The sequence below is a fragment of the Vanellus vanellus genome, assembly GCF_965231255.1.
Source record: "Vanellus vanellus genome assembly, chromosome: Z".
NCBI lineage: Eukaryota > Metazoa > Chordata > Aves > Charadriiformes > Charadriidae > Vanellus > Vanellus vanellus.
The window spans coordinates 63,413,999-63,441,384 of NC_138908.1; the positions used below are offsets into that span (position 1 = coordinate 63,413,999).

At 40.1% G+C, this 27,386-nt stretch overlaps 1 protein-coding gene across 4 annotated transcripts; it reads right to left on the reverse strand.

The window, feature by feature from the left end:
- Positions 1 to 25,635, reverse strand: CDK7 (cyclin dependent kinase 7). 4 transcript variants are annotated; one of them, XM_082498071.1, is made up of 14 exons: positions 25,524 to 25,635; positions 24,525 to 24,588; positions 21,473 to 21,675; positions 18,839 to 18,898; positions 17,517 to 17,550; positions 15,582 to 15,649; positions 14,915 to 14,983; positions 13,156 to 13,266; positions 11,806 to 11,924; positions 10,664 to 10,763; positions 8,707 to 8,793; positions 5,354 to 5,503; positions 3,579 to 3,726; positions 605 to 837 (listed from the first exon to the last, which is right to left on the reverse strand). In XM_082498071.1, exons 1-14 carry the CDS (start codon positions 25,560 to 25,562, stop codon positions 812 to 814), a joined length of 1,278 nt encoding a protein of 425 aa, XP_082354197.1. In that variant the 5' UTR covers positions 25,563 to 25,635; the 3' UTR covers positions 605 to 811. The 4 variants fall into 4 exon arrangements, with proteins under 4 accessions (XP_082354199.1, XP_082354197.1, XP_082354198.1 ...); XM_082498073.1 differs by lacking the exons at positions 605 to 837; positions 21,473 to 21,675; positions 24,525 to 24,588; positions 25,524 to 25,635 and adding exons at positions 1 to 166; positions 19,291 to 19,415; XM_082498072.1 differs by lacking the exons at positions 21,473 to 21,675; positions 24,525 to 24,588; positions 25,524 to 25,635 and adding an exon at positions 19,291 to 19,415.
- Positions 25,636 to 27,386: the final 1,751 nt, after the last annotated feature.

Genomic DNA, 27,386 nt, shown 5'->3' on the forward strand with positions numbered 1-27,386 from the left:
AGAAGTTTGGTTACCCAACAGCCACTCTGCAACACAGCCATGCTGGAAATCAGGCAGAGCTGAGCCCAGTATCTGCACTATGAATTGTTCAACAGCCACAGGTTGACAGGAGGGCTGGTATAGTTTTCCCAGCTCCATCTCCCTCCATCTCATTGCAATCTTGAGGCTGTGAAGGAAACAGTATTTATATGCTCTCAGAAAATTTCTCCTGGAAGACTGGAGTCTGCAAAAATGCAAACACTTCACATTCAATCTGTGCATTATACTGTTTTCAATATAGTGGATGTGTCCTCGGAAAGTCTTAACACATGCTGAGAGAGCACATGCAAACTCATTTGTTATTACTCTGGCATATTAACTGGCACAAAAAAGCATCTTGCCTTTCCCTTATAACAATATAGTTTTTTCAACATTTATTACAAGCCTGGCAGACAATCATATGTACATCTAAGCTCCATGTGAGAAGGCAGTATTTGCAGTTTTCTTCCTTAGAGTGTGCATCTGTATAGAATAGCATGTGATTCAGCATAAGGGTTCTGCAAAATTAGTATGTGTAAATCTGTAGCCAGCAAGCATTTTTGACAGTTACCACCTCAAAGCATGAGTCAAAGTAATCAGACAGTAAACCAGAGAAAGGAATCTTCTTGTTTTGCTTAAAAATTTTATTAAAAAAGTTGGGTTAATAAACCTCAGTTTCAGCAAGAAAATATTAAATTCAGATTTTACATATTAAAAAATAACCATCCAGTGACTATTACAGCGTTTTTCAATGGTTGGGACTTGGGCCATTTTCATCCACCATCCACAGCAATCAAAAAATCAATTTTTTTGGTAATCCTGAAAAGTGTAAATCACATTGTTACCAAAGTAAAGGGGTTTGACCCCCTCCTCAAGATTTTAGTATTCATTTGATACTATTCTTGAGATACATCTACTCTGAGCTGGTTAATGCTGTTTGCTGCAGCAGTAAGTATGATGACTTTTCCCAATGAATCTATGAAAGAGTGCTAGAATCAAAGCCCACCTGAATGAGTATACGTACTCCAAATGAGTCCCAAATTCTATAATTGTTAATTGCATTTGGGATACATGTAAGTATTTTTCTTTGTTAGTATAAAAAGCTAGCCAGGTAATTCTTCGTCTAAATGTAAGAAAGGCATGCTATTCTAAGGCTTAACCCTGTCCCACCACACAAACTATTAATGACTTCTTACATACTGTCACTACCCAGCAATAAGCCATCTGCAGGAAGTAATAGCCCTTTTAGTCTCTGCCTCATTCTTTAACCATGTCTTTGTTAGTATAAACTGTAGAGATGATTCCATTCCAGATCTTGTCCTCTCATTTCTTCATAATCTACTTATTTATAATGTAGGTAGAATAAACCATAGTTGTCTTCTCGGATGGATATGAAGCTTACTATGAAAGGATCCAACTTTTTTTGCCTGCCCTATAGGCAGAGCTCTCTAAAATACACTGACATTGAATCACACCCATGAACTTTAAACAAATGCCTAAACAATACACATTCTTAACCCTAGATACGAACAGAACGGTATTTTTTTTCCCCAAACCAATGTATAACAGTTCTGAAATTAGACACATTCCCCAAATTACGTTAACTCAGGAAAAAGTTTAGTGCTGTATCTTTTATACACTGTTTTGCAAACTTATGGCTCCACAGAAATGCAGGCTAATGTGACTAGAAATTGGTGTCCTGGGAAAGACGTCCTGTTTCTGATTAAATGTTTGCTAGAGTGGACAAGATGGACAATGATGATATCATAGCATTTGTGTCTAAACATACCTCACTGATCAGAAATAAGTGGTAGCAATAGCTAGAAATGATGCATGCTTAATACTTTTCACAGGCAGTCATCCATCTAGTGATAGATTTCCCCTGACAATTAAGGGGCTGTTTTTTGAGAAGTACAGCTGCTGCACGTTAAAGTTTGGTGAACACACCTCACAGGCTGCAGTGTTTTGTTCTCATGGAAAAGCAGCACTTACATAAATGGCATAAATTCTTTCTCCTGGCAGCCAGCCCCCAGTGACAACATTTTATAAGAAAGTACCCATCAGGAATTACTCAGTCCATTCTTCCAAATTCCAGGGTGCTACCTCAACAGGGCAAAAGAAAAGAGAACATACTGTGCAAAATGATAGCACAGGCCAGCCTAGGAATTTCAGGGATGCAACTTACTTTTCTTTGAAAATTACTTTTGCACATTTCTACCCTCAATAGCAATAAAACCATCCTGTGCTTCAAATATTATTTAAATGAAGACTGTAGGATTGTTCTTCCAAACCAATATTCAGCTTTTAACTTTAGACAGTAACACCATGTAAGAATGTCAAATGAAATCCAGGGTAGCAGATTTACTAGGTCTAACATTGGCTCTCTCCTTTTAATGTTGGTTGGCACTAGGGAATCTACCTTTGAGACCCTCAGGTTCTGCAGCCCAGCTAAGACAGTAACAGAACATAATGGATTTTCTGATATGCTTCAAGAAGCACTTAGTGGAAACTATAGTGCTTTTCATACTGACACTCAAAATGCCTCAAAAAGTAACGCTGACATCCTAAATGCCTTAGTTACAGCCAATCTCAACATTCCTGGCGTTTACCACACATCTGATTTCCTCTTGCTGAAGATGAGACTTCAGGAAAGATGTTAAAGCAATTAGTGTTCTAGCTTAATACTGCTCTGGGAACTCTGCTCACTGGCAAACACAAAACTTCAAATAGTTAAATCACAGGACCGAAGGAAGCATTTCTTCCTCCTTCCTGTCCTTTAGTTAACAGGCATATTTTAGGGCATGTACTCCACAATACTACTCACAGACCCTCACATTATATTGCAAAAGGAGCTAAAAAGCTTACACTAATTACATAAGCTATGGTAACTTGACAAGTTCCCACATGTCAGTTGACTCATGGTACTGTGGCCAGCAGAGAGCATGCAAATAGCCAACTGATTAAATTTTTCTTTAAGATTAGAATCTTAAGCTAATTTAATTTGACATGAAGTAAGAAACAATAGGTCAACGTACCTAAGAAGTTAAACTGTAATAATGTAACTGTCTCTCTGAATTAAAGAGAAAATGCACTCTCCTGGAGGCATCTCCATTCCAAAAAGATATCATACTTGTATCAAAACAGTCTCACACTGGCAGTAACAAAATGCTGGTGCTAACCTGACAGCTGCTATGTAGCATATTACAGCTGTTAAGACCAACTCAAAGTTTAAGAACCAGTATTTGCCTCTCTACTAGAAGGTATGAGTAATTTAGCATCAGATAGGTCTCGAGTCCTCAGAGCTTTTCTTGCCATGAAGAAATGAAGCAAATGCTACTGTCTGGGGAAAACTGGATGCTCCACATAGAAGTTAAACAACAGAACTACGCGTCATCTTCACCCTAAAGCATTTATCCTAAAACATAAATCATTAAAGGGCTTCAGCTGGTGCCCAGGGATGTAGTCCATTCAGAGAGTTTCTGTTCTGAAACACTGAAGTATCACATTCTCTCTGAGCATGTAGCTCCTGTTTTAAAACAGATGAAACATTAAGAGGTTACCTTGATCTATTCCTTCTGTTCTCTTCCTTTTTAAATTTAAAAGTGCATTTTGTTGCTCCTTTACAGCTTCTGCAGGACAGTTGGGTCTTGGCAGCTGATTTCCTGGAGTAGGTCCTGGTCGGTTACTGAAATACTTCTGTTTCAATGCCTTAACGATAATGGAAGAAAAATAACCAAGTGTCAGAACACCATCTATGCAGAGGTCCTAATGAAATAAAAGGACTTGTGTTTGTGACTTCAAAACTACCTGGGCGCTTTTATACTAGAAGGTGGCTTTGGGACAAATCAAGATGTTGTATTCTCAATGACTGCCACAGCACTTTGATTTGTAAGTCAAGAGATAATTGTGTGCTGTTATTTTTAACTAGTGCTCAGACATCCTAACAAAACTGTAGACTAGCTCTTGTACAGGAGGTCTTGCACAAACAGCAAGTTTCTAGCTCTGAAGAGTTTACATTCTGAATAGACAGATGAGACAAGAGCATAAAGAGGAAACTAGGAAGAAAGATTAAAAGAGTATCTCTTAAGTCTTGTTCAGATCCAGGACCTGGACACCATACATTTTGCTAGCTTTTACGATAGGTCTTTCCCCAAAATGTTTCTACACTGTAAACTGTGAGAAAAATGTAGTTTGAATTAGAGCAGAAGACAGATACGAGGGAGCAGGGTTAATTTCATGTAGTGGAATTACATACTCTACTTTAAATTTTAGGAATTCCACAGCTTCCATAATCTGTGGTTAAGGAAAAGAGGCTAAGCTTCTCTTAGATAACCATTAATCTTGCTTATGTTGGTTATACCGTATTCAATGCCAGCTATAAATCAAACCAATACAGTTAAGTGCAAGTTGCTTCCTGCCTTAAACTGTGGCATTGTCAATAAAAATGTTACATACGAAACAATATTCAAGTCACCATCCTACAATACAAGCTGTAAAACGACTTCATATGTACGAACTAGTACAAAAAAATGTCCCAAGCATAGCAGAAGTAATTATTTGGAAACTTATATTGAAATTTCTTAAAAGACAGTGACCAAAAAAACCTGAATGTGCTCTGAAAAAGTCTTCTAGTAAAAAGATATGTAGTACATGCACTAATCTCCTGGACTAGAACCTGCCTTGTCTAACAAGCAATGAGGGAGTCTTGGCCTTAAGGGGACAGCTCTGTTTCTTGCATGCTTCCCTAACAGTGTGACAGAAATACAGTTTTGAAACTGCCAACCGCTGTATCTTCCTCACAGCAGAAATCAATATTCTGAACTAGAACATTCTGCAAGATTTTCATTCGAAGTCCTTCGCTTGTCCCCATCAAGGAGTAGTGAAATTGAGATCAGTTTTACCCAACTATAATGGAAAACGATACTCAGATCAGAACGCTCGTTTAAATCACGACAGAATTTCATGTTAAAAAAGAATCAAAAAAGTCTCAGAAGAGACTGAATGAATTGAGGACAAAGATATTTCAAAACCAGGAAATGAGATATACCATGTTTCAAGCTTTAAGTGACTGAATTTTGAATTTAAAATATAATGACTGTCTGAAGGCCTTGTAGCTGTCTACCTTTGCTCTGCATTGGGAATGGAGATGATCAGTCAGCATTGTTCATGCCTTTAAGAGTTCTCTCTGTAAAACAACAGAAATACGTTTCTAGTATTTCACAGACAGAACTATATGACCTTTCACGCCAAACTTGGCTTACTGTCTTCAAAGCACATTTATCTGATATTAATAGTAGGGTAATGAACATTAGGACATAATGAAAGTGTACTATACCTGAGTGGCTGTAACCCTCGTACAAGGATTAAAAGTGAATAAGCCTTGCAGAAGATTGAGCAAATCATCACCAGCTGCACTGAAGATATGTTGAAGTGGCATCCCAGGGAAAGACTTAAATGTGACATAATCTGGAAGACTTGTCATCCCCTGCAAAGACAAAAATGGCATGTATGTTTTTCAAGTTAGAAAGAGTTCAGCTTTTCACAGAAAGGGAATTCATATGGCTGTCTTTCAGCAGAAGAAAGTTACATTTCAAAAGACCCTGCTAATACTTGGTCACTGATATGGTACACAGGATCGTTACCTGCCCCAACCCTGTAGTGGGTGCCCTATTTGGTTATTTTGCCCTGCTCATAGACACTGGATTCTCTGATGAAAGGAAGTACCTGTTCCCTTTTCCCTAGCTACTTTAATTAGAGAAATTCAGAAACAGAAAAACATGAAGGGGAAGTTACTCTGCCAATTTCTCTTTGCTCACTGTTTCAGAAATACTGAGCACCATTTGAATGCAGCCAAAGCCCAAGCTGTCTCCCTACAAAATGAATCACCTCAAAGCCCAGCAGGATGCTTAGCCTGCATTGAAAGACAAGACTCTTCTCACTGCCTGTGTTAAAAGCATGCAGGCTTGCATGGAGAATTTAGAGTGCACTGTGGTTCCCCTGGTGGCAGCACCTGTCCAACAAAATCTTGACTGGCAGCTGGAAGCCATAGAAAAGGGAGTTTCTGATACAAAAAACACATAACACTTTATATATTGACCAAGACAACTGGGAACGAAATATTTGGTCTGATTTGGATTCAAACAATGATACATCAAATTCTTGAAGCCCAACCATACTTCTGAATCCCACCAATTACTGAAACCGAGTATGATGCTAATGGAGGCATCACAAGTACTGCTACATGCCAAGTACTGCTACATGCCCTTTCACAAACATACACCTAGCCAAACTAAGCAAGTGCTATTGCAAATCCGTTACTGGTGTTACTTAGCCTGGCTTGCAAATATGAAGTGGCATACCACACAAATTTCAGAATCAGAAGCCCAGACACTCGCTTTAGGGTCTGGAATCTGACTACAAATTCCAGCCAAAATACAGACTGTCTTTTAGGCATCAGAAGTGGAGGCTGTTCCAGGAAAAAGGTTCCACAGGCCCTACCCCTAAACCAATTCCATTTTGGTAGTAAGGGGTGGCAAGATGCACAAGCCTTGTACTGTGAATGTGGGCATGCTTTACTTGACACCTTTCTTACCTTTCTGGACATTGACAAACACCTTGGGGATCATCCCCTTACACTTAGGGTTTTGCACCCTATTCTTCATGACATACTTCCCAATATTCCTTTCCCTGAAGGATGAACTCAATCCACTGACACTCACATTGGGTTCTTGGTATCTCCATCATCACTGATGCAGCCCAACCTTCAGGCCCAAACAGTTCTATTCTCACCCACCTCACCTCTCCTATTCTTGTAGCTACAAATGATCACTCAGATCTGCCTATTAAAGTCTTTCACCATCCCCTAGGAGGGTGCCTGGTTTACTGATGGCTCAGCAATCCTTTGCAGTAATGCCTGCTTGGGGTGTGACAACACTGTCTATACCAGTGACGGCCAAATAGTTATGGCCAGTTGCCATGGTACTGCCCAGACAGCGAAAACTTCTGGCCCTTTGCTTAGCCATTCGCTCCTCTGCCCAAACCATCTGACCCGTGGACTGTTCTATGTGCACCTGGTAGCTCTCCCTCTTGGAAAGCGTGCTCCTTCCACACACTTACCACAGAAATGATGGGCCACCTCCTTTGGGAAGATATTTGCATATGCACATGCTGTGGGCCATGCTGATCCCATTCTGCTCACCCCATGGCTGAAACTAGGTGGAGTGACTGAGCATATGCCACTGCTGCAATCAGAGGGGTGGAAGTGGTAGCTGACACTGACATCCATGATAAGCTGACTGCAGCCCAATAGTAGAAGATGAAACTGAGGAAACCTTAGCCCAAACCTGCAGCTTGGAATGTGGAACCACCACTATAGCTCACTGGTTACAAAAGCGTTGGGAGTTATCCCACTGTTAAAGCTTTAGCCCAGGTTGCAGCACACTGTGGAAAACATCTTCAAACGTAGTGAACCGAATGTATTCAAATTGCACTGACAAATGGGAAAACCTGGCTTACGGAACCTTGCTACTTTAACACTGGTAGGAGGAAAGCCCCACAGCTCCCCAGTATGGAGTCCTTCCTTAAGACTATATTATACCTCCATAACTGAAGAACAGAATGTCAGAGTTAACTGTGGGATTGTAAACAACTCAAATGGGAGATACCTCTATATCAGTTAAGGGACCAACACATCAGTGGATCAACAGAGTGTTGTATGCCAGTGTCAATATTGATCTTGGCCTTATGCTGTCATGGCAAGACAACCACCCTTTCCCCTACAGAGTCACGTAAGAAAGGGGTGAACCTGTGGGACTGATACCACCTTATACAGTTTCTCCTCCATATGGTGACCACACACCATATATGGCTACAGCTCCATTCAGTGATTGTGCACTGCTTAAGGTAGCATCCAAGCACCACTCACACAAAGGAAACACAGCACAGAAGGACAGCAGAGGTGGGATGTGATAACTGGTTAACAAGTCCGGAGAGTGATTCTACAATTTAACTACAAAAGAGGACAGTCTGATCAGGGAATTCAGAACTCCTCATGCCCATCTGCAAGTCCAAGTCACTCATCAGAAGTTATGCCCTGCTTCCTGTCAGTTTACCTGTTAACTATGGTTAGGTAGGTCATTGTGCGCATTGACACTAGTTTGGCCTGGTATTAGTGAATTACTGAATTCACCGTCATTTCAGAGATAATTCTGCTACTAATTTGTATTTGTTAGAGTACAGTTACTCTGAGGTAAATTCCTGAATTCCAGTCCCTAAAGCTGTTGGTCTGGTGTTTCTTCCTGTACCCCAAAACTATGACTTATCCAGGCCAACTTAAGTCCCTACAAATTATTCCTACCTCTGAAAGTGATGAAAGCCTTTCAGGTTAAAGCAGACTAATTAATCAAGCATCTCAAGAGCACTAAGCAACAACCATAATTTCATACCAATAGACATGGTAAACTGGATACACACAGAAAAGAAACAAGGAAGTTTGCTAAATGCTAACAACACTGCTACATTGATCAGATATTTACCAAGAGAAACAGCTGAGCTGCTTATCCTCCGCTTTGTGAGATGAAGTAGTATTCTGATATACCCTTTAATTTAATTTCAAAAGCTAAAATAAAGAGTATCAAATCAGTCATATTAAACAAATATAAGGTCAGTGTGTTAAACAAAAGGACTCACAGGCCACTGGTCTTCTGTTGGAGTGCCCAATGTTTCAAATATCCTTGTCAGCTGGTCAAGATCAGAGTCTCCAGGCAAAAAAGGAACCTGCAAGAAAGTAACAGCATGTGATTGAATTTACTTCTGAACTTCAATTCTAGGGAGGAGCTTTGAGCTATCCCTCATAATTGCAGTGCAAAACATCTTTCTATACCAGTTGCACACAAAGAGGTACACTGAATATTTGAGGCTTTCTACTGATGTCCAAATAGATTCTGAAGGTTTCTTGCAATTCAGGCTTGATATCACTGACTTGATAGCAGAGAGCTAAACATAAGATTAAATCACCGCATCAGTGTAAAATAACTAAAACACAAGAAAGGAGATTTTACATTTCAGTTTCCAGTTTAAAGTCTGTTGGTCACAGTGATCTTTCCGTCATCTGCTTCCTGGAGTTAGGTTTTATATATATTCAAAACATTTAAAGTGAATTGTAACTGGATTACACAAGCAGCAATTAAGACTGATGGAATGAGATCACAGCATGAAAGTGAGTACTGACCCACTAGAACAGAAACTGCCTAATTAGTGTCACATCTAATTTAAACTAGGCAGAAGATAAAAAAAGGGGATATTTGCCCAGTTCAACTTGTAGCTTGCACATCAGGCACACAATGCAATAAAAAAGGAACTTTGTGACCAAAGCAAAATTACAAAGAATTAGAGGCCATATTTAACTAAGTAGAACAGAAAGACTGTCATGAACATCCCTACTAGGCAGTGTACTAAATTTTGGTGTCAAGAAAGCCCCTTGAACACAAACTGCTTTTGTAAAGCTCCAGAAGTTGCACTGTCCCTCAACCCAGAACACTCAGGAAGAAAAAGGACAGATACATTTAAAACTACCACAGCGATAAAACTGAACCATAACACATTTTCTGCTTTGTGAGAAACCAAAGAATCAGCAGAATTCAATAACTTATTTGCATTATGACTTTCCTTGAGTTTATCCGACGTTAGCAGATTTAGTGCATATTTATGTACACACCACTAGTGCTGGTTAAACAGCCACTGTACATTTCCACTTCTGAACTGCCAAATTGTACCAGCACAACTGTTTGTGTGATAAATCAAGGCAAAGGATTCCTTTCAAGGTGTTTTCAGACACACCAGTTCTGCAATCTGGTTCACCACAGGGTGACACAAACATTCAGAGTACAGCGCAAAAAATCAAGGAGAAGCCACTTACTCATGGATAATAGATTAATTATACCACAGGCTACTTTTATACTTTCAGCTGTGTCTGTGCCCCTACCCTCCACTCCCCACCTCACACTGTCATGTCCGCTCCAAAGAGCTGCATAATAAATGATCTACTTGAGTATAACATACTTAAGGATCTGTGTATTATACTCAGGGGTGGCACAGGATTAGCATGATGTTAACCTTCAGCTTCATTCCAGTATTGTCAACTAAGCACAGCTTAGAACATCAGTCTTCTGCTTATTATAAATAAACCCACAATTACAGTACTGGTGATAATTATTTTCAGTTATTGGGGGACAACGTATAAGGGACAGAGTATGCATGTATCTATGATGTCACATTTCTAGAAGGATAGCAAATGAAAACTAATAGAAGCCTGCGTGAAAGGATAACACTCAGAAGACTGGAGGAGTTAGTTATCTACTTGATCTTCCTCAAGGCAAGATTGTGACAGTCTGTTGCAGTTTTTTTATCCAGATGTTTTTAAAGACTTCCAATGACTGTGATGCTTATAGAACCTCGGTCTATTCCAAAACTTCATTTTCCTTAGAGTTAGCAAGCTTTTGGAAGCTTTTTCTCCCTTTCTCTTCTTCCTTTCTTAAAATAGCCTACCTGCCTTCATCTGCTGCTGTTAGCAGGAGAGAGGAAGCCCACATACAGAGCTGTAATGCACTGAAGAGCAAATACAAAATGCTTACATTTGAAGACTTACCCTGAGGAGCAACTCAGCTAAAATACAACCAACAGCCCACATGTCCACTCCAACACCATACATTCTAGCACCAAACAATAGTTCTGGGGCTCGGTACCACCTGAAAAGAAAACACATTTTGGGAAAACCGCCCAGCTTTGCTTATGTCAAGTGCTGTATATTGTAGCGATACAAGAACTACAAAGAGGATACTGCTCCTGCCTATATGTTTTTCAGACACTGAAGAGCTGTACTCTACCCAGCAAAGCATTTTATTTAAGAAAGACTGAACAAAATTGTGCATTCCTTACCACAGTGTCACATATAACCCCAAATTAACTACAGTTTCAACCCAGCTGATTAACAAGCAACAGAACTGCAGATGTGCCAAGGAAAAAGTATTTAACAGGCAGATTTGCATGTTTTAAACCAAAGTTTTCTTTAAAATTTATGTTAAAGAAATGACAGAATTCCTTCCAGCTTCCAAAAATCTCCGTACAAACAAGCCCAAGTATAGAGGCTAGTTTTATGCAAAATGAACCTTGACAGTTGTTTAAAACAGCTATTTCTACTGCCTAAGAACAATCAATTTCAATGCAATGAGCTGATACATGCTGCATTTCAAACTAGTGTACCATTTTTGCCTTTTGAATAGAGGTGTTAAGCTACCAGCTTTGCCTTAGTAGTTTTGGCATTACAGCAGACAAAAGGAAATACCTTGCATATTTTGCAGTCCTGCTTTTTAAAGCATGCCTTAAATAAGCATGGCATAAACAACATTAATAAATATTTTAATTGGCTCAAGCTTTTGTCTCTTAACAGATAATGTGACTAGCTACAAATCTAGGTTTCATGATTAACATAAGTAACAGCGGTCTTGCTCAGAAAGCCAGGCTTACAAGGCAGATTCATATTATTTCCATGCATTTCAAAAGAGTGCCATATCCCAGAAAAACTCCCATGGGTGCATAGTCTAGCAGTTCTTACAGAGTCTTTGATAAACAATGCCTTCTTGTGCTTTCTTTATGAAGGTCTTGCCACTAACAGCCGTATCACATGAGCTAGATGCCAAATTTTGAACATTTTCATTTGACATATATTTCAGGAGACACTGCAAAACAGCTACACAATCACTATGTAAGAAACAAAACAGAATGACTTACCTTGTTACTACCTGGTGTGTATAAATTCTATTTGGGCTTCCAAAAGATTTTGCCAAGCCAAAGTCAGCCAATTTTAAAACCCCATTTTCATCTAACAGCAAGTTATTTGGTTTAAGATCCTGTAAGCACAGAAAACAGAGAATTAATCTTGTCAGTGTTGATAAAAACAGACATATAATGAACTTCCTGGCAGGTGTATCATAACAGTATTCTAAAATGCAGGCTTTTGATTCTATTGTAAGTCATTATGAGGAAAAAAACTAAAAAAAAAAAATAAAAATCAGGAAATCAAGTATTTCATCACACATGAAAATCATAGTGAAACACACCCTTTTGAATATTATCATATTTAAGCTGCAGAGTTTAAAAAAAAAAAAAAAAAACACCTGCCTCCATAGCTTTTAGCTTAGCTGCAGGAACAACAGTTCCGTCTTAACTGCAGAATTACCAAATGAATAATAAGAAAATCTTGCAAATGCTTCAAATAACTGTAGAAACCATGGAAGTAATACAGTAACAGTGTGCTGTGGGTTGACCTCTGGCCAGCAGTGAAGAACCCACACAGATATCTACTCACTCTCTCATCCCACCCCCTACCCCTGCCCAGCAGGATAGGGGAGAAAACAAGAGCAGCAGAAGCAAGAAAACTTCGGGAACAATATAAAGGTGGTTTAATGGGTGAAGGAGAGAGGGGGAAAAAAACCAAGCAAACAAGCAATGCAATGGAAATCATTCACCACCTTCCACAAGCAGACCTATGTTCAGCCAGTCTCCAAGCAACAGCCACCTTGGAAACCAAAAAACACCCTTCTTCCTCTACCCCAGTATTTATTGCTGAGCATGATGTTACATGGCATGCAATATCCCTCTGGCCAACTTGGGTCAGCTGTCCCAGCTGTGCCCCCTGCCAACTTCTTGCTCACCCCTAGCCTACTCACTGAGGTGAGGGCAGAGTGGGGAAAAAGAGAAAGCCTTGACAGTGCCCAAGCACTGTTCAGCAACAGCCAAAAAAATGGTTTATGAACACTGTTTTAGGCACAAATCCAAAACACAGCACCATATGGGCTGTTGTGAACAAAGTTAAATCCATCCTAGCCAGACCCAATTCACAGTGCTAATCAAAATCATGTGTAACTTGAAATAGTTTTACATAAATATCTAAATGATAACCACACTAGTAATTCTTAATATTTCTGGTACTGCTATTGTCTCTCCAAAACAGCTAGCATGAATGCTTACGGACTAAGAACATTTGAACTTCAAAACTATCTTCATTAGACTTGAGACTCAAGTTCTACCAAACACAACTTTCATTACAGCATAAAGGCTGTCAATTTAGTACATGCTTACCCTATGTAAAATCCAGTGCTGATGTAAATATTCTAATCCTTGGAGTGTCATCAACATATATGCCTTGATGTGAGATTGTGTCAACACAATACTCGTATCCTTTATAATAACCTGTGAAGTGTTAGATTGATAGTAAAGCTTACCATGCAAGATTAACTTATTTAACTTTATTCTTTCAGCTCAAAAGTTATTTCATCAGTTAAGACAAAGTTTGAATTGGCAGTATCATATTCTCTATTGTTCTCACCCTTTTTCCAGAACAATAGGTCTATTCTGGAGATCAGAAACTGAAACTGGGAGTCCAGATAGTCTACATAAACTTTGCACAATCAGCAAATGAGAAAATGGCAGGGGGTGGAGGGAGGGAGAGGCAGGGACATGAGTTTATTGTTTTATCTCAGTTCCAGGTTGATACCCAAACTTAAAAGACAAAGAGATAGACATAAAAATGATAAATGTGTCAGTAAACTTGAAACTGTGTTCCCACTTATTCCTTCTTTCTGAGTGCAACCTACGCACCTAATCTTTGTAAATGCAACAATTTCCTCTTCTATTTCCAAGAAGACCATAAGGTATGGCCACTTTACTATATTTTAACAAATCTACTTACATTGTCAACATTCTTTGATTTTTAACATTAAAATTCTACGTAAACATACTGTGTGAAGGTATTTTCTACAGTACTCCCCAAAACTTGCTTGTTAATATTAGTGTCCGGTTCAGTAATACCCTTTCCTAAGCCTTAAGTCGTTTGAAACTTACGAAATAGCTAAGATTACACAAAATTTCATGTATGCAGCACATGTCCAGTCACAACAGGCTGCAGTCCCAAATGGTGGCCTGAGTGGTACCACAACACTTAATGGTCTGCATACCACAGCATTATGTAGTACAAGAGGATTTCATTCCTCCTTGTACACTGTATCTTCTTCAGCTCTAAATGCTGCATAGCTACTAAGAAAACAGAATGAATCCTCCAGAGAGTCTACTCATTACTTAACTTCTATTAGCAAGAAAAAATGATCTAACCATTTCAGTCTTGCATTCATCTAGGTTTCAGCATGACTGTCAATGTTTCCTTTTAGTATTTTAAATGCTAGCCCCAGTTCTTAACAGCATATGTGTAATGAGCTAGCTTAACAACTACATTAATTTCAGTCCAGAGTAGGTGTAATGTGTGCATATACAGACCTGACATGAATTGCCATCTAGCAGTCTTCCAAAACGAAGAATCTTGCATCAAAATATCTCATACAAAGACTTCGTCAAAGACAAACTGACTTAAGGTCTTGGAGAATGAAACATCTGTAAGATGCTGATTTGCAAGTACCTAGCATTGTTACATTTCAAACAATGGTTCAGGTGTGTGCAATTTTAGCACCAGCTCATCACTTGGCATACTTTAGTATAACACTTACTTCAACATGTTCGATGATACTATGCTTAGCATTTGCACTCTGAGATGCTGATCTATGACTGAGGTTCTACGCTCTGACTGGAGTCCCAGAAAACTGACATGGTGAACATAACCTGTTTCTTGAAGATGATGCTGACAAGTATTTAAAAGTAAAGGCATTATCAGCTGAGAACTCACACAAATTGTCAAGTTATTCAAACGGCTTTTAAGACATGATCTTAATAAACTCAGATAATGAAAGTCACCTTTCTAATATGGGCAAATGTAAGCCTGTTAAAGTAGCATTTTCAAAAAACATTTGAAGATACTGAAATAAAAAGTATTTAAAAAAAAAAATCTTACCTCAAGATCTGTTTCCATAAAATCAAACACTAAACTAATATTGGACTTGTGTCCAAATGCATCTATAAGCTGTAAAACAAAACATGTTATGATGAAGCATACTCTCATACTTCCAGTTTTCTAAAATTCTGCACCATCGTATTTTAAAATATCTTTAGCTCCAGCTGGGTATCTGTAGCTGCAAGTCAACCTAAATGCAACTGAAAAGATACAAGTTTTACTTCTGCCAAAAGAGGTTTTAGGTATCAGGTTAAAAACCTAATAAGCCACTTGAATCCCACTTTATCATTTCTTAGAAAAGCCTGCTTTCAGCTGTCACCAATTCTATGTGAAACAAATGAGGTAAATTCAGCACTGCACTCATTTGCAAGTATACCAGAAAGACGCAAAATCAGGTAATCTAAATTTCCACAATTCTCCCCACCATTAATATCCACTTAACCCCTAGATAAAAAGTAAGAGGATCTCAAAAGAAACTACTTAGTCTTTGTTATTGAAATAGGTCTTCTGCTGTAACAATTGTTTTACTGTCCATTTGGGGCTTGAAAAAATAGCTCAAGTAAGATTAAGTAGCATCTTCGTGACCCAACAAATTCTAAATTTCAGTTTGAACCTGTATCAAAAGTAGTTGAGGACTGATTTTAGAAGTGGCATTCATTTTACTTACACCAATAATATTCGGATGGCTTAGTTCCTGCAACAATTTTATCTCCCTGAGGGCTGTCCTGTTAATCCCTACATTAAAAAAAAAAAAAAAAAAGAAAAGATGAGAGACAGAACAAAATTAAAAACTTTGGATTAAGCTCCAAAGAAACCTCTCATTCTGTTACTCACTGATGATTTACTACCACAAACTACTTTCTCACCCCTCAACAACTTGTTAAATAACAAGTACAACGCCATAGATATACTTGCTGCAGAGCAGAAGTGGACATAGACTTTCTTCCACAGCAAATAAACCACATTAATCAGATGTAGATTATGAAGCAACATGTCCCCCCTTTGGCAAAAAGGGAAAGTTCTAGCAAATGCCTAGAGGAAAAAAAAAAAAAGTCACCTTTTTCAGGGTATTGTAAGCTTTGGTTTTATTTTAAAGAAAAGTTACATCTTGCAAATATCAGTTCTTCGATGTGTCTCACTTCCAGGGGCAGGTACACTGACAAACCTCATGAATATATCTCTTTTCTTTTTGATGTAGCATTATTTAATAAGGCAAGGCACATACGTTTTTCTATGTTCATGCTGTGGCATGAAAGGTGCAGTGGCCAAAACCTGCTCACCCTTGCTTGAATCCTTTAATAGCCAGATTTTACAAAGGAAAAGCCACGGGGAGGATGGTGCACTCTAGCAGTCACACTGACTCCATTGCATCAAACCATGATTTCTGCAGGGTAACAATTCCTCCTTCAAAAATGCTGGTACATATGGCTTGTACAAAAACTGACTGGCAAGCAAATGCTCCTGTGGTACGTTGCACAGGCAGTTTCAGCCGTGCATGAGCTGAAAAAACAGTGTTCTCCCAAAACCTGGGATATGATTCAACACATAAGACTCTAGTAAAGGTTCAGGCAAAGTTACACAGATTATTTTATGCTCCTGTATTGTTTATTTTAATTACTCATTTTAAAATCAAGTCAACAATGGCTGCTCTCAGGTGGGCAAAGCCCTACATTCAAAAAAGCACACCAGGTTATCAGATAGCACAAGGAAACCAGACATGCTCATTATTTTTAATAACAACTTTGAACAATAGCTAGACAATGTATAGGCGAGAAGCAATGACTATCACTATAGGATATTAGTCCACTTAAGGCCAGATGGATGACAACTCTCTGGCAGTCAGCTCAACTGTGAGACTCAGGAATGACTGCTCAGTTTCTCTTTAAAAACCTCTTCCCTTAGAATGGAATTGGAGAGTTGAAAGCAAAGATTCTTCAGTGGAAAGTTAGTAACCTGATGCAGGATCCCTGAAGGACAGCAGCCTACACACATACAAAATTCTACTGCACCACACAGGCTGTACGAGACAACCAGGATTATTGGGTTTTTACTTGCAATATCCATGCCTAAAGGCACATGGCTGGTAAGAGCACATGATTAAAAGACCAGATTTATGGACCTGATTTCTCAACATAAAACAAACCTACCCAGAGACAAGAGTTTTAAGATCTTGTTTTTATTAACTTTTGTCTCAGCATAGATCACAAAAATAGAACAAAGGAAATATCTGAAAACAGAGATAAATAATCTCACCTGTCTTAAATATTTAAGACACAGAGATGCATCAACACAAGAAAAGTATTCCAAACACATGGCTGTAAACTTTATTACTGTATGCTGTATTTGTGTTTGTATTCCTCTTATATTGAGAACCTAGCTGGTTACATACTCATATTTTGACATTCACTATGTATGCAGATAGTTCTGCTGCTTTTTTTCTGTCCCTGCAGTTTGGGAGGCAACCCTCCACTAAGCCTTATACTAAAAGAGTTAAGCTTATTTTTCTCAGACAAGTTGTGGTGTGGGAAATTAGCGTACCAATTTACAAAAACAAAGCAAACAAAGCACAGCTTCTGCAGCATGAATTTGTTTTAAAACTCACCATCTTTAGCTTCTGATCTATGTCCCAGTTTAATCTGAAAAGAAATGTTTCATATTATATAAGGTTAAGCCATCTGCCTCGACAGTAGGGGATACATTCTTTAGTATAACTCTTCTAAGACAGAATGAGTTTCAGTACCACAAAGCCCTCTACCAGCTAGGGCTGGGGTTGTTTTGTGGTTATTTTCCCCATAAAAAAAATTGTCTCTACAGCATTAGCTTTTATAAATGCTTAAAAATAGTCATGACAGCACTGGAAACAGACATAATGCAAACTGGCAGCATAAAATGCTTTGTAGCCACAAAGCTTTATTATACCACTAATAAGCTTGTCCCCAGGGAGAAATGAGGGCAAAGTAATTGACAGACATCTTAGAATGTTTCTAGTAAAATCAGTGTACTCTTAATTATGATACTGTAATGCCTAGTGTATCAATTGAGCTGCCTTAAAGTCTTTCTTTCTATCTCAATCACCTACTGCCCTGAAATTTTCAAGTCCAGAATCCTGCCTCTGATATTTCCAGTTGATAAAAGTTAAAAAAATATTCTGATACAAACAAGAATGCTTTTCATAACAGCTGCTATGAGTAGAAGCCATACGGGAAAAGTATTACAATGCTAAAAGATATTAGCTTATCAAAGTTACTTACTAGTGATATGGTTTAACTTGTCTAGTAAAGTAGAACCTTTAACTAACCAAAGCACTGTAATGTGTATTTTTCATCCCTCACAAAGCACAGCTAATCACCTCTTTTTAACATAAAAACTTCCTTCCTGCAATCTCCTCAGACAGTATGAAGTGAAACACTTTCTGACTACACTGACGTTTTCAACATTTGCATTCAAACAGGTAAGTTGCAGATCTGAGATCACTTTTGTCAAAACACTACCATAAATTCTAAAGAACTTAATCAGAAGTAACATTCCTGGACCGAAAGAAAAGGGGCACAGCAGGAGGGAAGATTAAAAAAAACAAAAAAAAAAAAACAAAAAAAAGCCCTATCACGGACTAATAAGTCTGAAGTTTGGAAATGCATGGGTTTTTTAAAAAATAAATCTGTTTAACAAATAACTGAAATTTCAAGTTACAGACCAGGTAACCCTTCAGAAATGCAGTAAGACTGAAGCTAGTGTCTCTTCTTGGGGGGAAGAAGGTATTAAAGACATATTAACTAGATCATTTAAACAAAACACTCTAGAAACACGAATATCTATTTTCCTACTACCCATTAAGTCAGTAAAAAACAAAATAAATAAATCGTTAGGCAGGTCAAGAGCAACCAGACACTTGATCGCAAAACGGGAAAAAATTCCAACACTCACCTTTTTAATAGCCACGATCTGGTTGACGTTCTTATCCCTCGCTTTATAAACAGTAGCAAACTGAGAAGAAAGACAGAGGCCTGCGTGAATATCGGGGCAGCGGACGAGCGGCCAGGCCTGTGCCAGCGCAGCCTTCCCGGGGGGCCGCGGACGTGGCGGAGGCGGCGGCAGCAGCGGCGGCCTCCGAGCCCCGCTCCTCAGCCTGCCCGAACCGCCCGCCGCCAGGGCCTTCCCTCAGGAGGCGCAGGAGGCCACCAACCCCCGCCGCCAGCCCGCTGCCGGGGGACAGCCTGCTCACCCTGCCGACCCCACTCTCGCCCTATAACCGCCGCAACGAGGCGAGACCGGGCCGGGCCCGGCTACAGGCAGCCCCAAAGGCCCGCTCCGGTCACAATAAGGCCCTCACCGCAGCCTCCTGACCCGATCCCACCCCTACCCCAACGGCCGCTCACCTGCCCCTCCCCCAAGAAGTCGAGCTTCTCATAGCGTTTGGCACGCGCTCGCGCGTCCATGGCCACCGCGAGCGTAAGGTGAATGCCAGTCTGCAGACAGAGACGCACCGCCAGCGACCGGGCTTTTAACACAGCCGGCGCCGCGCCCCCGCGCCACTTCCGGGGCCGCTGGCGTCACCGCGCCCCTTGCCACGCCCCCTGCGCTCGCGGCCGGCGGCGCCTCGCGAGAGCCGGCCGAGACCCCGGCGCGAAGGCCGCCGAGGGAAGGCTGAACGGCAGCGGCGCGTTAGAAACTGAGCTTTCGGGGCGGGTGCGTCACTGTAACTGGGACCAGGGGGCCGTCCGCTGGAACGGTTAACGGTTTAAACTCCCCATGAAGGACCCGCGCCCGGCTCTGGAGGGAAGACACGGACCCCTTGGAGCGGGTCCAGAGCAGGCCACAAAACTGATCAGGGCCTGGAGCAGCTCTGCTGTGAGGACAGGCTGAGGGAGTTGGGGCTGTTCAGCCTGGAAAAGATAAGGCTCCGGGGAGACCTTATAGCAGCCTTCCAGTACCTAAAGGGGTCTACAGGAAAGGTGGGGAGGGACTCTTTTATCAGGCATTGTAGTGATAGGATGAAGGACAATGGTTTTAAACTGAAGGAGAGTAGATTTAGATGAAATATTTGGAAGAAATTCTTTACTGTGAGGGTGGTGATACAGCAGAACAGGTTCCCCAGAGAAGTTGTCGGCGCTCCATCTCTGGAAGTGTTCAAGGCCAGGCTGGATGGGGCTTTGAGCACCCTGGTCTAGGGGGAGGTGTCCCTGCCCATGGCAGGGGGGTGGAACTAGATGATCTATATGGTCCCTTCCAACCCAAACCCTTCTATGATAACCTTTTCAGTTTTGCTCCCAACCTCAGATCTGATATTCAGGGAAAGCGGCTGCTGCACAACTGCCTGACCAAAGCTGTGCAATGGCTCAGAACAACCACAAAGTCTTGACCATCTCTGAAAATACCTCAGTGTCCCTTTCCTGCCCATAAAATCATTCCTGATGAGATACCCAAATCTTTTAAAGTAGAAAAATAAAATGACTCAGTTCTATTTTCAAGTTTGCAAATGGCTAATTAGAAAAATATTTTAATGGTGTGGACATCAAATACATTCAATTGCTAGTTAGCCATCAACACAAAATCCTTCTTAACCACAAATTAATATATAGTGTGTTGTGTCAACCTTCTCACCCTTCACATGGGTTTTTATTAAAGCTATTAGTATACAATAATTTTTAATATTAAGGAAATGCCTTTATTGTGAATACAACACTTCATTCTTCAATGGTGGCCAACGAACTATCTTCCATAATTACTCTCGACCTCCACGCTGTGAAAGAAAAGCAGACAGCTAAATATATTCCATAAAAGAACACAAAATGGAGATCAAATCTTCTGTTGCACTGTTATAGACATACATGCAGGAAAACTGATTTCCTCTACTAACATGATTACACTGTAGGTGTCCTTGTCATTTAACAAAGCTAGGCAAGCGTCTTTTCATTTCAATCTCACACCTGTCTCACAAGTGCTTCAAATTTTGTGCATTCTCCCTTTGTAAGCACCAGTGTCTACAACAAAGAATTGTTATAGAACAAAAGCACGTTTTTCTTGCCTTTCATGTACAATGGCATACTTACAAATATTGCAGAAAATATCTCTACTAAGTTTAACAAAATGTTTCCACTGCTAGAAATAGAAGAGTTAACTTACTAATAGATAACTTAGAAAAACTACTTTGAAAAATATTTTGGACTTCGGTCACTTGGTAATAGCTTTTGCTGGTCTAAGAGCAGGCTCCTGGGCTCTGGTCCAGCACACTCAAATTACACATTAAACAGCTGTTATGAAAAAGGTAGTGACAGTGATCAATGCAGGCTATGATCAACTATGGCTAGCTATCTGCATGTCTGTTTCATGTCTGCATCTCTACTCTGCGATACCACAAGCTGCTGCTAATTGGTAAGAGTTGGGTACCTTGTGTGTTAAGAATCTGTAGCTTGGGTAGTGTGCATCAAAGCCATGAAAGCTGGGAGCGCACACTTACCGAGAATTACAATGCAATACCAGATTTGAAACTTTGAAGGTGTAGAAATAAGCTGAATGCTAGGTAAATACAGACAATACACACCAATAAATGAAACTTACTTGAATAAGTTCAATCTCTTCTTCTGACATAAGTTTCCTTCTGTATTTCTGAGGTAAGGTTCTTGCTAATTCAGAAGTGTCTGGTATACCTTGTACTGTACTAACAGGCGAAATATTCTGAAAGGCTGGTGATCTGCCTCCTACAGACTCCTGTGCTTTTGAAGCATGGAGAGATGGCACGCTTGCTTGTAGAGACTCCTGTACTGAAACCCAGATTGCAAAACCATTTACAGAGATACAACAAGACTGTAAAATTAATTAATGAGCAGCCAATACAAGTTACCGGTTATTAACAATTTTCTTCATGATAACAAATACTTAAAACAATTACACAACCTGTTTTTATTGTTGTTCAATAGATCAAGAGGATAGTGAAAAGATTCTGACAGTAAAAGAAAGCATGTTTGAGTGGCAGAAATACTGATGTAGAAACTGAAGATAAATCAGCATATATCCAAACAAAGGCTTTTTCACCGGGAAGCTGTACTTGCAGAAAAAGCATGCAGTGTCATAAATGTGTGTGTGGAGACAATTACATAGAAAGATAACTGTGATAAATAACTAAGATCCACTGAGATTATGCTTTTTTTTTAACTGCAATTGTAAAGACGGACAAGTAAAAAAGAGGTAGAGGCTTACAGAAAGATGAAGCTCACAACTGTGACATGCCACAACATGCGATGCAGTGTTGTACCCATTTTTGATATTACAAAATGGATCATACCAAATTTTGTTAATGATATGCAGAGTGGCCACCAAATACTGGGCATCAGCAATCAATGTCAATGAAATGTAGCGACTGAGGAGTGTATGAAGTACTTTACAGGTGAGGGCCAGGAGCTAGGCTGAAGGAATTCACATTAGAGAAGGTGCCTCGAGGTTGAGGATAGGAGAAGAGATGACAAAAGGGCAGTGTTGTCAAAGTCATCATTCTGAACTTTAGCTCTGTCCCACCACAGCTGATTTTACAATGGAAGTACGCAATTACCCCACCAGGCAGGACGGAGTCTCACAGCAGTATGTTTACTTCACAAGCACTCAGACCTCTATATATAAGGTTAAAACACCTGATAAAGCAAAACGCTTCCACAGGAAGCCCCTCTCAGTGCTCCTGAAAAATGAGCAAGACAGATGCAACATCAGAAGAGCTGGGACAGAGGGACTACATGGTTATAAAATAAGCCGCATCAAGACTGGATGAATCAAAGAATGCGAGGAGTTAAAATACCACAGCGTTGCCTGCCTCTCTCCCTCCTGCCTCCAACAAGACCAATAAGGACAAAGGAGAAGAGACAGTTTTAGCCACAGTGAGTCTAAGTCAATGGCAGTATTGGGACATTAGACACCCGCCACAATGTGATCAAACCACATTGGTAAAAAAAAAAAAACACACCACCATTGAGAGGCATGTTCAGAAGTTCTCAGTCAGAAGACTGTATCTGAAAGTCCCAACCAAGCTGATCGGGTGGTTCAGGAACAATGGAAGGTCCCAGATGGAGTGAGGAGGAAGACAACCCATCAGAACCAGCATATTCTGAATGGGGGCAAAGTATTTTGTTTCAAGAAATAACATGTGTGAAAAAACAGGAAACAGTTTCTCCAAAATTGTTTTGCTGGTCACAACAATGTCTAGAGATTTGCCAAGGACTTTACTGTATTGCATGTTTCAGTTGGAAGTGTAGTTGGAGTAGATGCATTATCCAATTAAAAACATCAGAAGTTGAGACTCGAAAGTACCAGACTTAATACTGTTATTGTTTTAGCCCAGATACAGTCTCTACTACATTTTTCCCTTTCCTTTTTGAGACCATCATGTCGCAGTAGTAATATGGTAAGAAAATTTGGCTGGCCTTCAAGCACCCACGTCCCAAAAAGTTTAGTCTTGACCTGCAGAGCTCTGTTTGGCTACGTAAAACCATATAAAAGCAACAGTCTGGTACAGTGAAACACAGTTATTGCTACAGCATTCAAGCAACATGAGGTAAACCTTGAAATTTACTAATGAACTGATTAATGTAGGAAAGTCTAACATAGTTAAAAGATACAGTCACAAAAATCTTCTGATGCAGAGATAAACAAGAGGTAAGTAACATGTTTTTAAGCCTTTAATAAAGCAGTTCACTGGTATGAGAGGTGGTGCATTGGGCTGACTGTGCACAACGTACAGAATTCTGACAGAAAGTTATCACAGAAAATAGTTCCTGAACAGTTCACCGCTAAATCAGAAGTGGTGCTGATGTGCACTGTAGACACTTTGTAATGTTACTGGATAACCTAAACTTAAAGCTAAATCACAAACATGATAATGCTGTCACAAATAACATGGCATGGTATTTCTGAAGAAGTGAGAATAACGTAACAGAACTTCTTAAGACATCTACTTTCATTTCAAATGCTTTGTTGACTCAAAAGGAGCATTAAACCAACATTATCACTCACATAACTTTCATGTCTAAATGTAACAGTATTGAAAATCCTATAGATATCAACATAGGTACAAAAATTAATGTCAAAGATTGCAATGAAATTATTTTTTTCTCAGCATTAATTAGTAGCACAAGGAAATACTTCTTAAAATGTACAGTGGGATGGCTCTCCCAGCTATAATCATGGTTTTAAATACCACAGACATCGCACATGCCAACTAGAAAAAGAAAAGATGAGGAAAATGCAACATTGTTTCTGCAAATACCACCAAATACCTAAAGCTGCTTCAAACTGACTTGGCCACAATCATTTTAAGCAAATATTAGTATTTGTATAAACGGGACTTATTACATATAAGTAGGAAAACAACACTGGAATTCTTCGTGAATCTGCCTTGACCAAGAAATAAAGATGTGCATGTATTACGTGTATTCCCACAGCTGTATAGAGTCTGAAAAGGAAGAGTCAAAGAGTTATCTTCAATCTAAAACAACTGCTTCAGAAACCCTGCTCAAAATCAGCTGAGTTGCATAGTTGAAACAGAAAAATTATATGCTGGCTCTTATATAAAACAGTTAATGTAAAGAAATGTGGTGCAAGTTGTATCTATAGAGGAAATACTTACTTTTAGGTCTGGGGCTACTTTTTCTGTCTGGGAACTTAATTAATGGAGTATGTGGCTTGACTACCTAGAACAAGGCAAGACAGTAGGAGAAACAAGGAGAATAAAATATATTTCTAGACACACATTACCTTCACAATAATAAAATGGAACACGCAATGTATTTAACAACCACTTCCATACTGCTGCCGTCTGCACCGCCACTCAGTGTTTTTTTTAAAATACAAAATAATTTTTTTTTAATTGACAATTACATTTTTGCATGCTGTTTGGGTGAAATTGACCAAGTCATGGCATTGTAAAGGTGCTAAAATGTTGTTGCTTACTACATTTATCCCAGGAGAAATTTCACCTTTAAAGGCATTCCTCCACCCTCATGCCTTGAGCAAGGAATAAGCGATCTCTTCCTTTCCTCACAGCCATCAGCCTGTGCGCGTGCAGAAACAGCCACCGCAGTCACACGAATGCAATGGTAACATTTTAGCGCACGGAATTGATAGCTGTGGCTCTGCCTGTATGTATTTGTTCAGCCAGCCGGACGAGATCGACAAGTTCCATTAAAAAACAAAACAAAACAAAACAAAACAAAACAAAAAAAAAAAAAACAAAACCCCAAAAACAAACCAAAACCACGCTATACATCATCAAGCTTGGTAGCCGAAGCCACACTGCTTATTTCTGAGACGCCTCTTTTGAAGAAGACTCCGCGCCTCACCTTCACCTTGAAAGGAGATGCGGGATAGCACTCCCCTTTGAACAGCGCGTAATAGGGCGCGGGGCTACCAGAGAACCGGCATCAAATGACCGGCGGCGACACCGGGCGGGCCCCCCCGCCCTCCTCTTTCCCGCCCCCCCGCCCCAAGGACACCGGCCTCCCCCGGAGGCACCTCAGGCCCCGGCCGCCCCAGGCCTCGGCGGCAGCAAGCGAGGGGAAGCCCGCCGTCCTAACGGGGCTCCCGGCCCTAGCCAGCCCGCCTTCCCCCCCGGGCCGCCCGCCGTTACCTGAACGACCCTAGTGGCGGCCGCCATCTTGCTGCCCATGGTGACCCCCTGCCGCCGCGCGCCGCCGCCGCCCGCGCCTGAGGGGCAGCGCCGGGCCACGCCCACAGCGGGCGAGGCACCGCCCACAACGGGCGTGGCCATGCCCGCTGTGGGCGTGGCCCGGCGGGGAGGGACGACGACGACGCACCAGGAACAGCGTTTCAAGGAAACCCGTGTTTTTGCTTTTATTCGAAAAAGGCGCGCCCGCATCCGCCTTTTAAACGCTGACGTTCACTTACCAAATTAAAAATTGACAACATTTTGGCACGTTTTCAGCGCCGTGACTTGGTCAATTCTGCCCAAACGGCGTGCCAAAATGCAATTGTCAATATATATAAAAAAATTGTGTCATATTTTGAAAAACATTTAAAATACTGCCTAGCCACACAGTCGATAGCATGAAGCCACCTCTTCCATTTTACCCGCATTTTCCCGAGGTTTGTTGTATTTTGCAACATGGGACGGCATCTGCAGGTTGCGCCTACTGCTACTAATCAGTATATAGCACAGTCACAAGCAGCTGTTACAATTCAAAGTATAAAATTTTCAGTGTTTAAAATTACACATAGCACTTTATTTCCTTTTATTATTATTATTAAACCCCTGAAGACTGAATTAAGTTTTCCAGTTTGGGCCTTCCACAAATAAAGGCAGAGCCTTTATTTAAGCCCACTTTTACTTAAAAGCTTGAAATAGAGATTTTTCTTCTTTCCTCTGTTATTGCTGCCTTTCAGACAGAAATGAACTTTTGGGGCAGGGCAGCTATGAAGAGGCTCTTCAGGTAGTTTCATCAGCTACGCTACCTGTTCAAAATTTTTTTGTGTATCAGGAATTAAATTTCGCTTCCAAGAGTTGCGTGGCCATGTTCGGAGTCTCTAGAGAAGACAACTTCCACAAAGATTAAATTTTCAAATTCTTTAAGTGTGCTTAATAATACATATTAATCTACCAAGTTGACTACCTTAATGATTATATATATACAATGTAAAATTAAACACTGCTTCTTCTGATTCACAGAAAATCAATGGTTTTTTCAAGCTTTAGGACAATTGCCTTTAGAGATGGATCTTCTGCCCAGTTAACTCTGCTTGCAATTATGATATTCTGTAAGAAAGAAAGAGTATTGGTTAAAAAAAAAACTTTAAAAAGGATTATTCTGAGTAAAATCTTTCAAATGCTGTCTGTTTTTTAACTTGTAAGCCCTTGAAATTCACAGCAGTGTTTGAAGTAGATGGGATAGAGGAGACAGCAGAAAGGGAAGTTTTGTTTTAGATCTTATTGTCAATACATATGCAAAAAAACCCCACAGTGCTTTGAAATTGCACACCATCCCTATTTTAAGCATAAGAATTTAGAAGATTTAAAAAAAAACCAAAACACATGAAATAAAGTTTGCCTCAAACACAAAATAACAGTTAACATTCTCACCCTGCCATTTTGGATCGAAAATGGGAATTATTATATTTAACCAAAGACTTGTTCTACTTAGAGCTCAGAAGATTTCATGAATACAAAACCAGAGGATAATTCTAGGAATCTAATCTAAAGCCTGCTAAAATGTTTAATTTCTCATTCTCAATTTGAGATGTAACATTGTTATCAATGCAAATTATTAGTAAACGTAGCGTGCAATACAAAAACATGTGACTGTTTCTGTTCTTGAAATTCTTCTGATCATCCCAGTTCAGAGCACAATTACATCCTGCCTTCTACCTGAAGCCCTCCAACAACGTTCTCTCTTTTCGCCAGTCTAAAATTTTTAAAAAACAACTTTGTGTGTGCTTAACTAGCATTTCATAGTCCGTTTGCCAATAAACTCAAGAG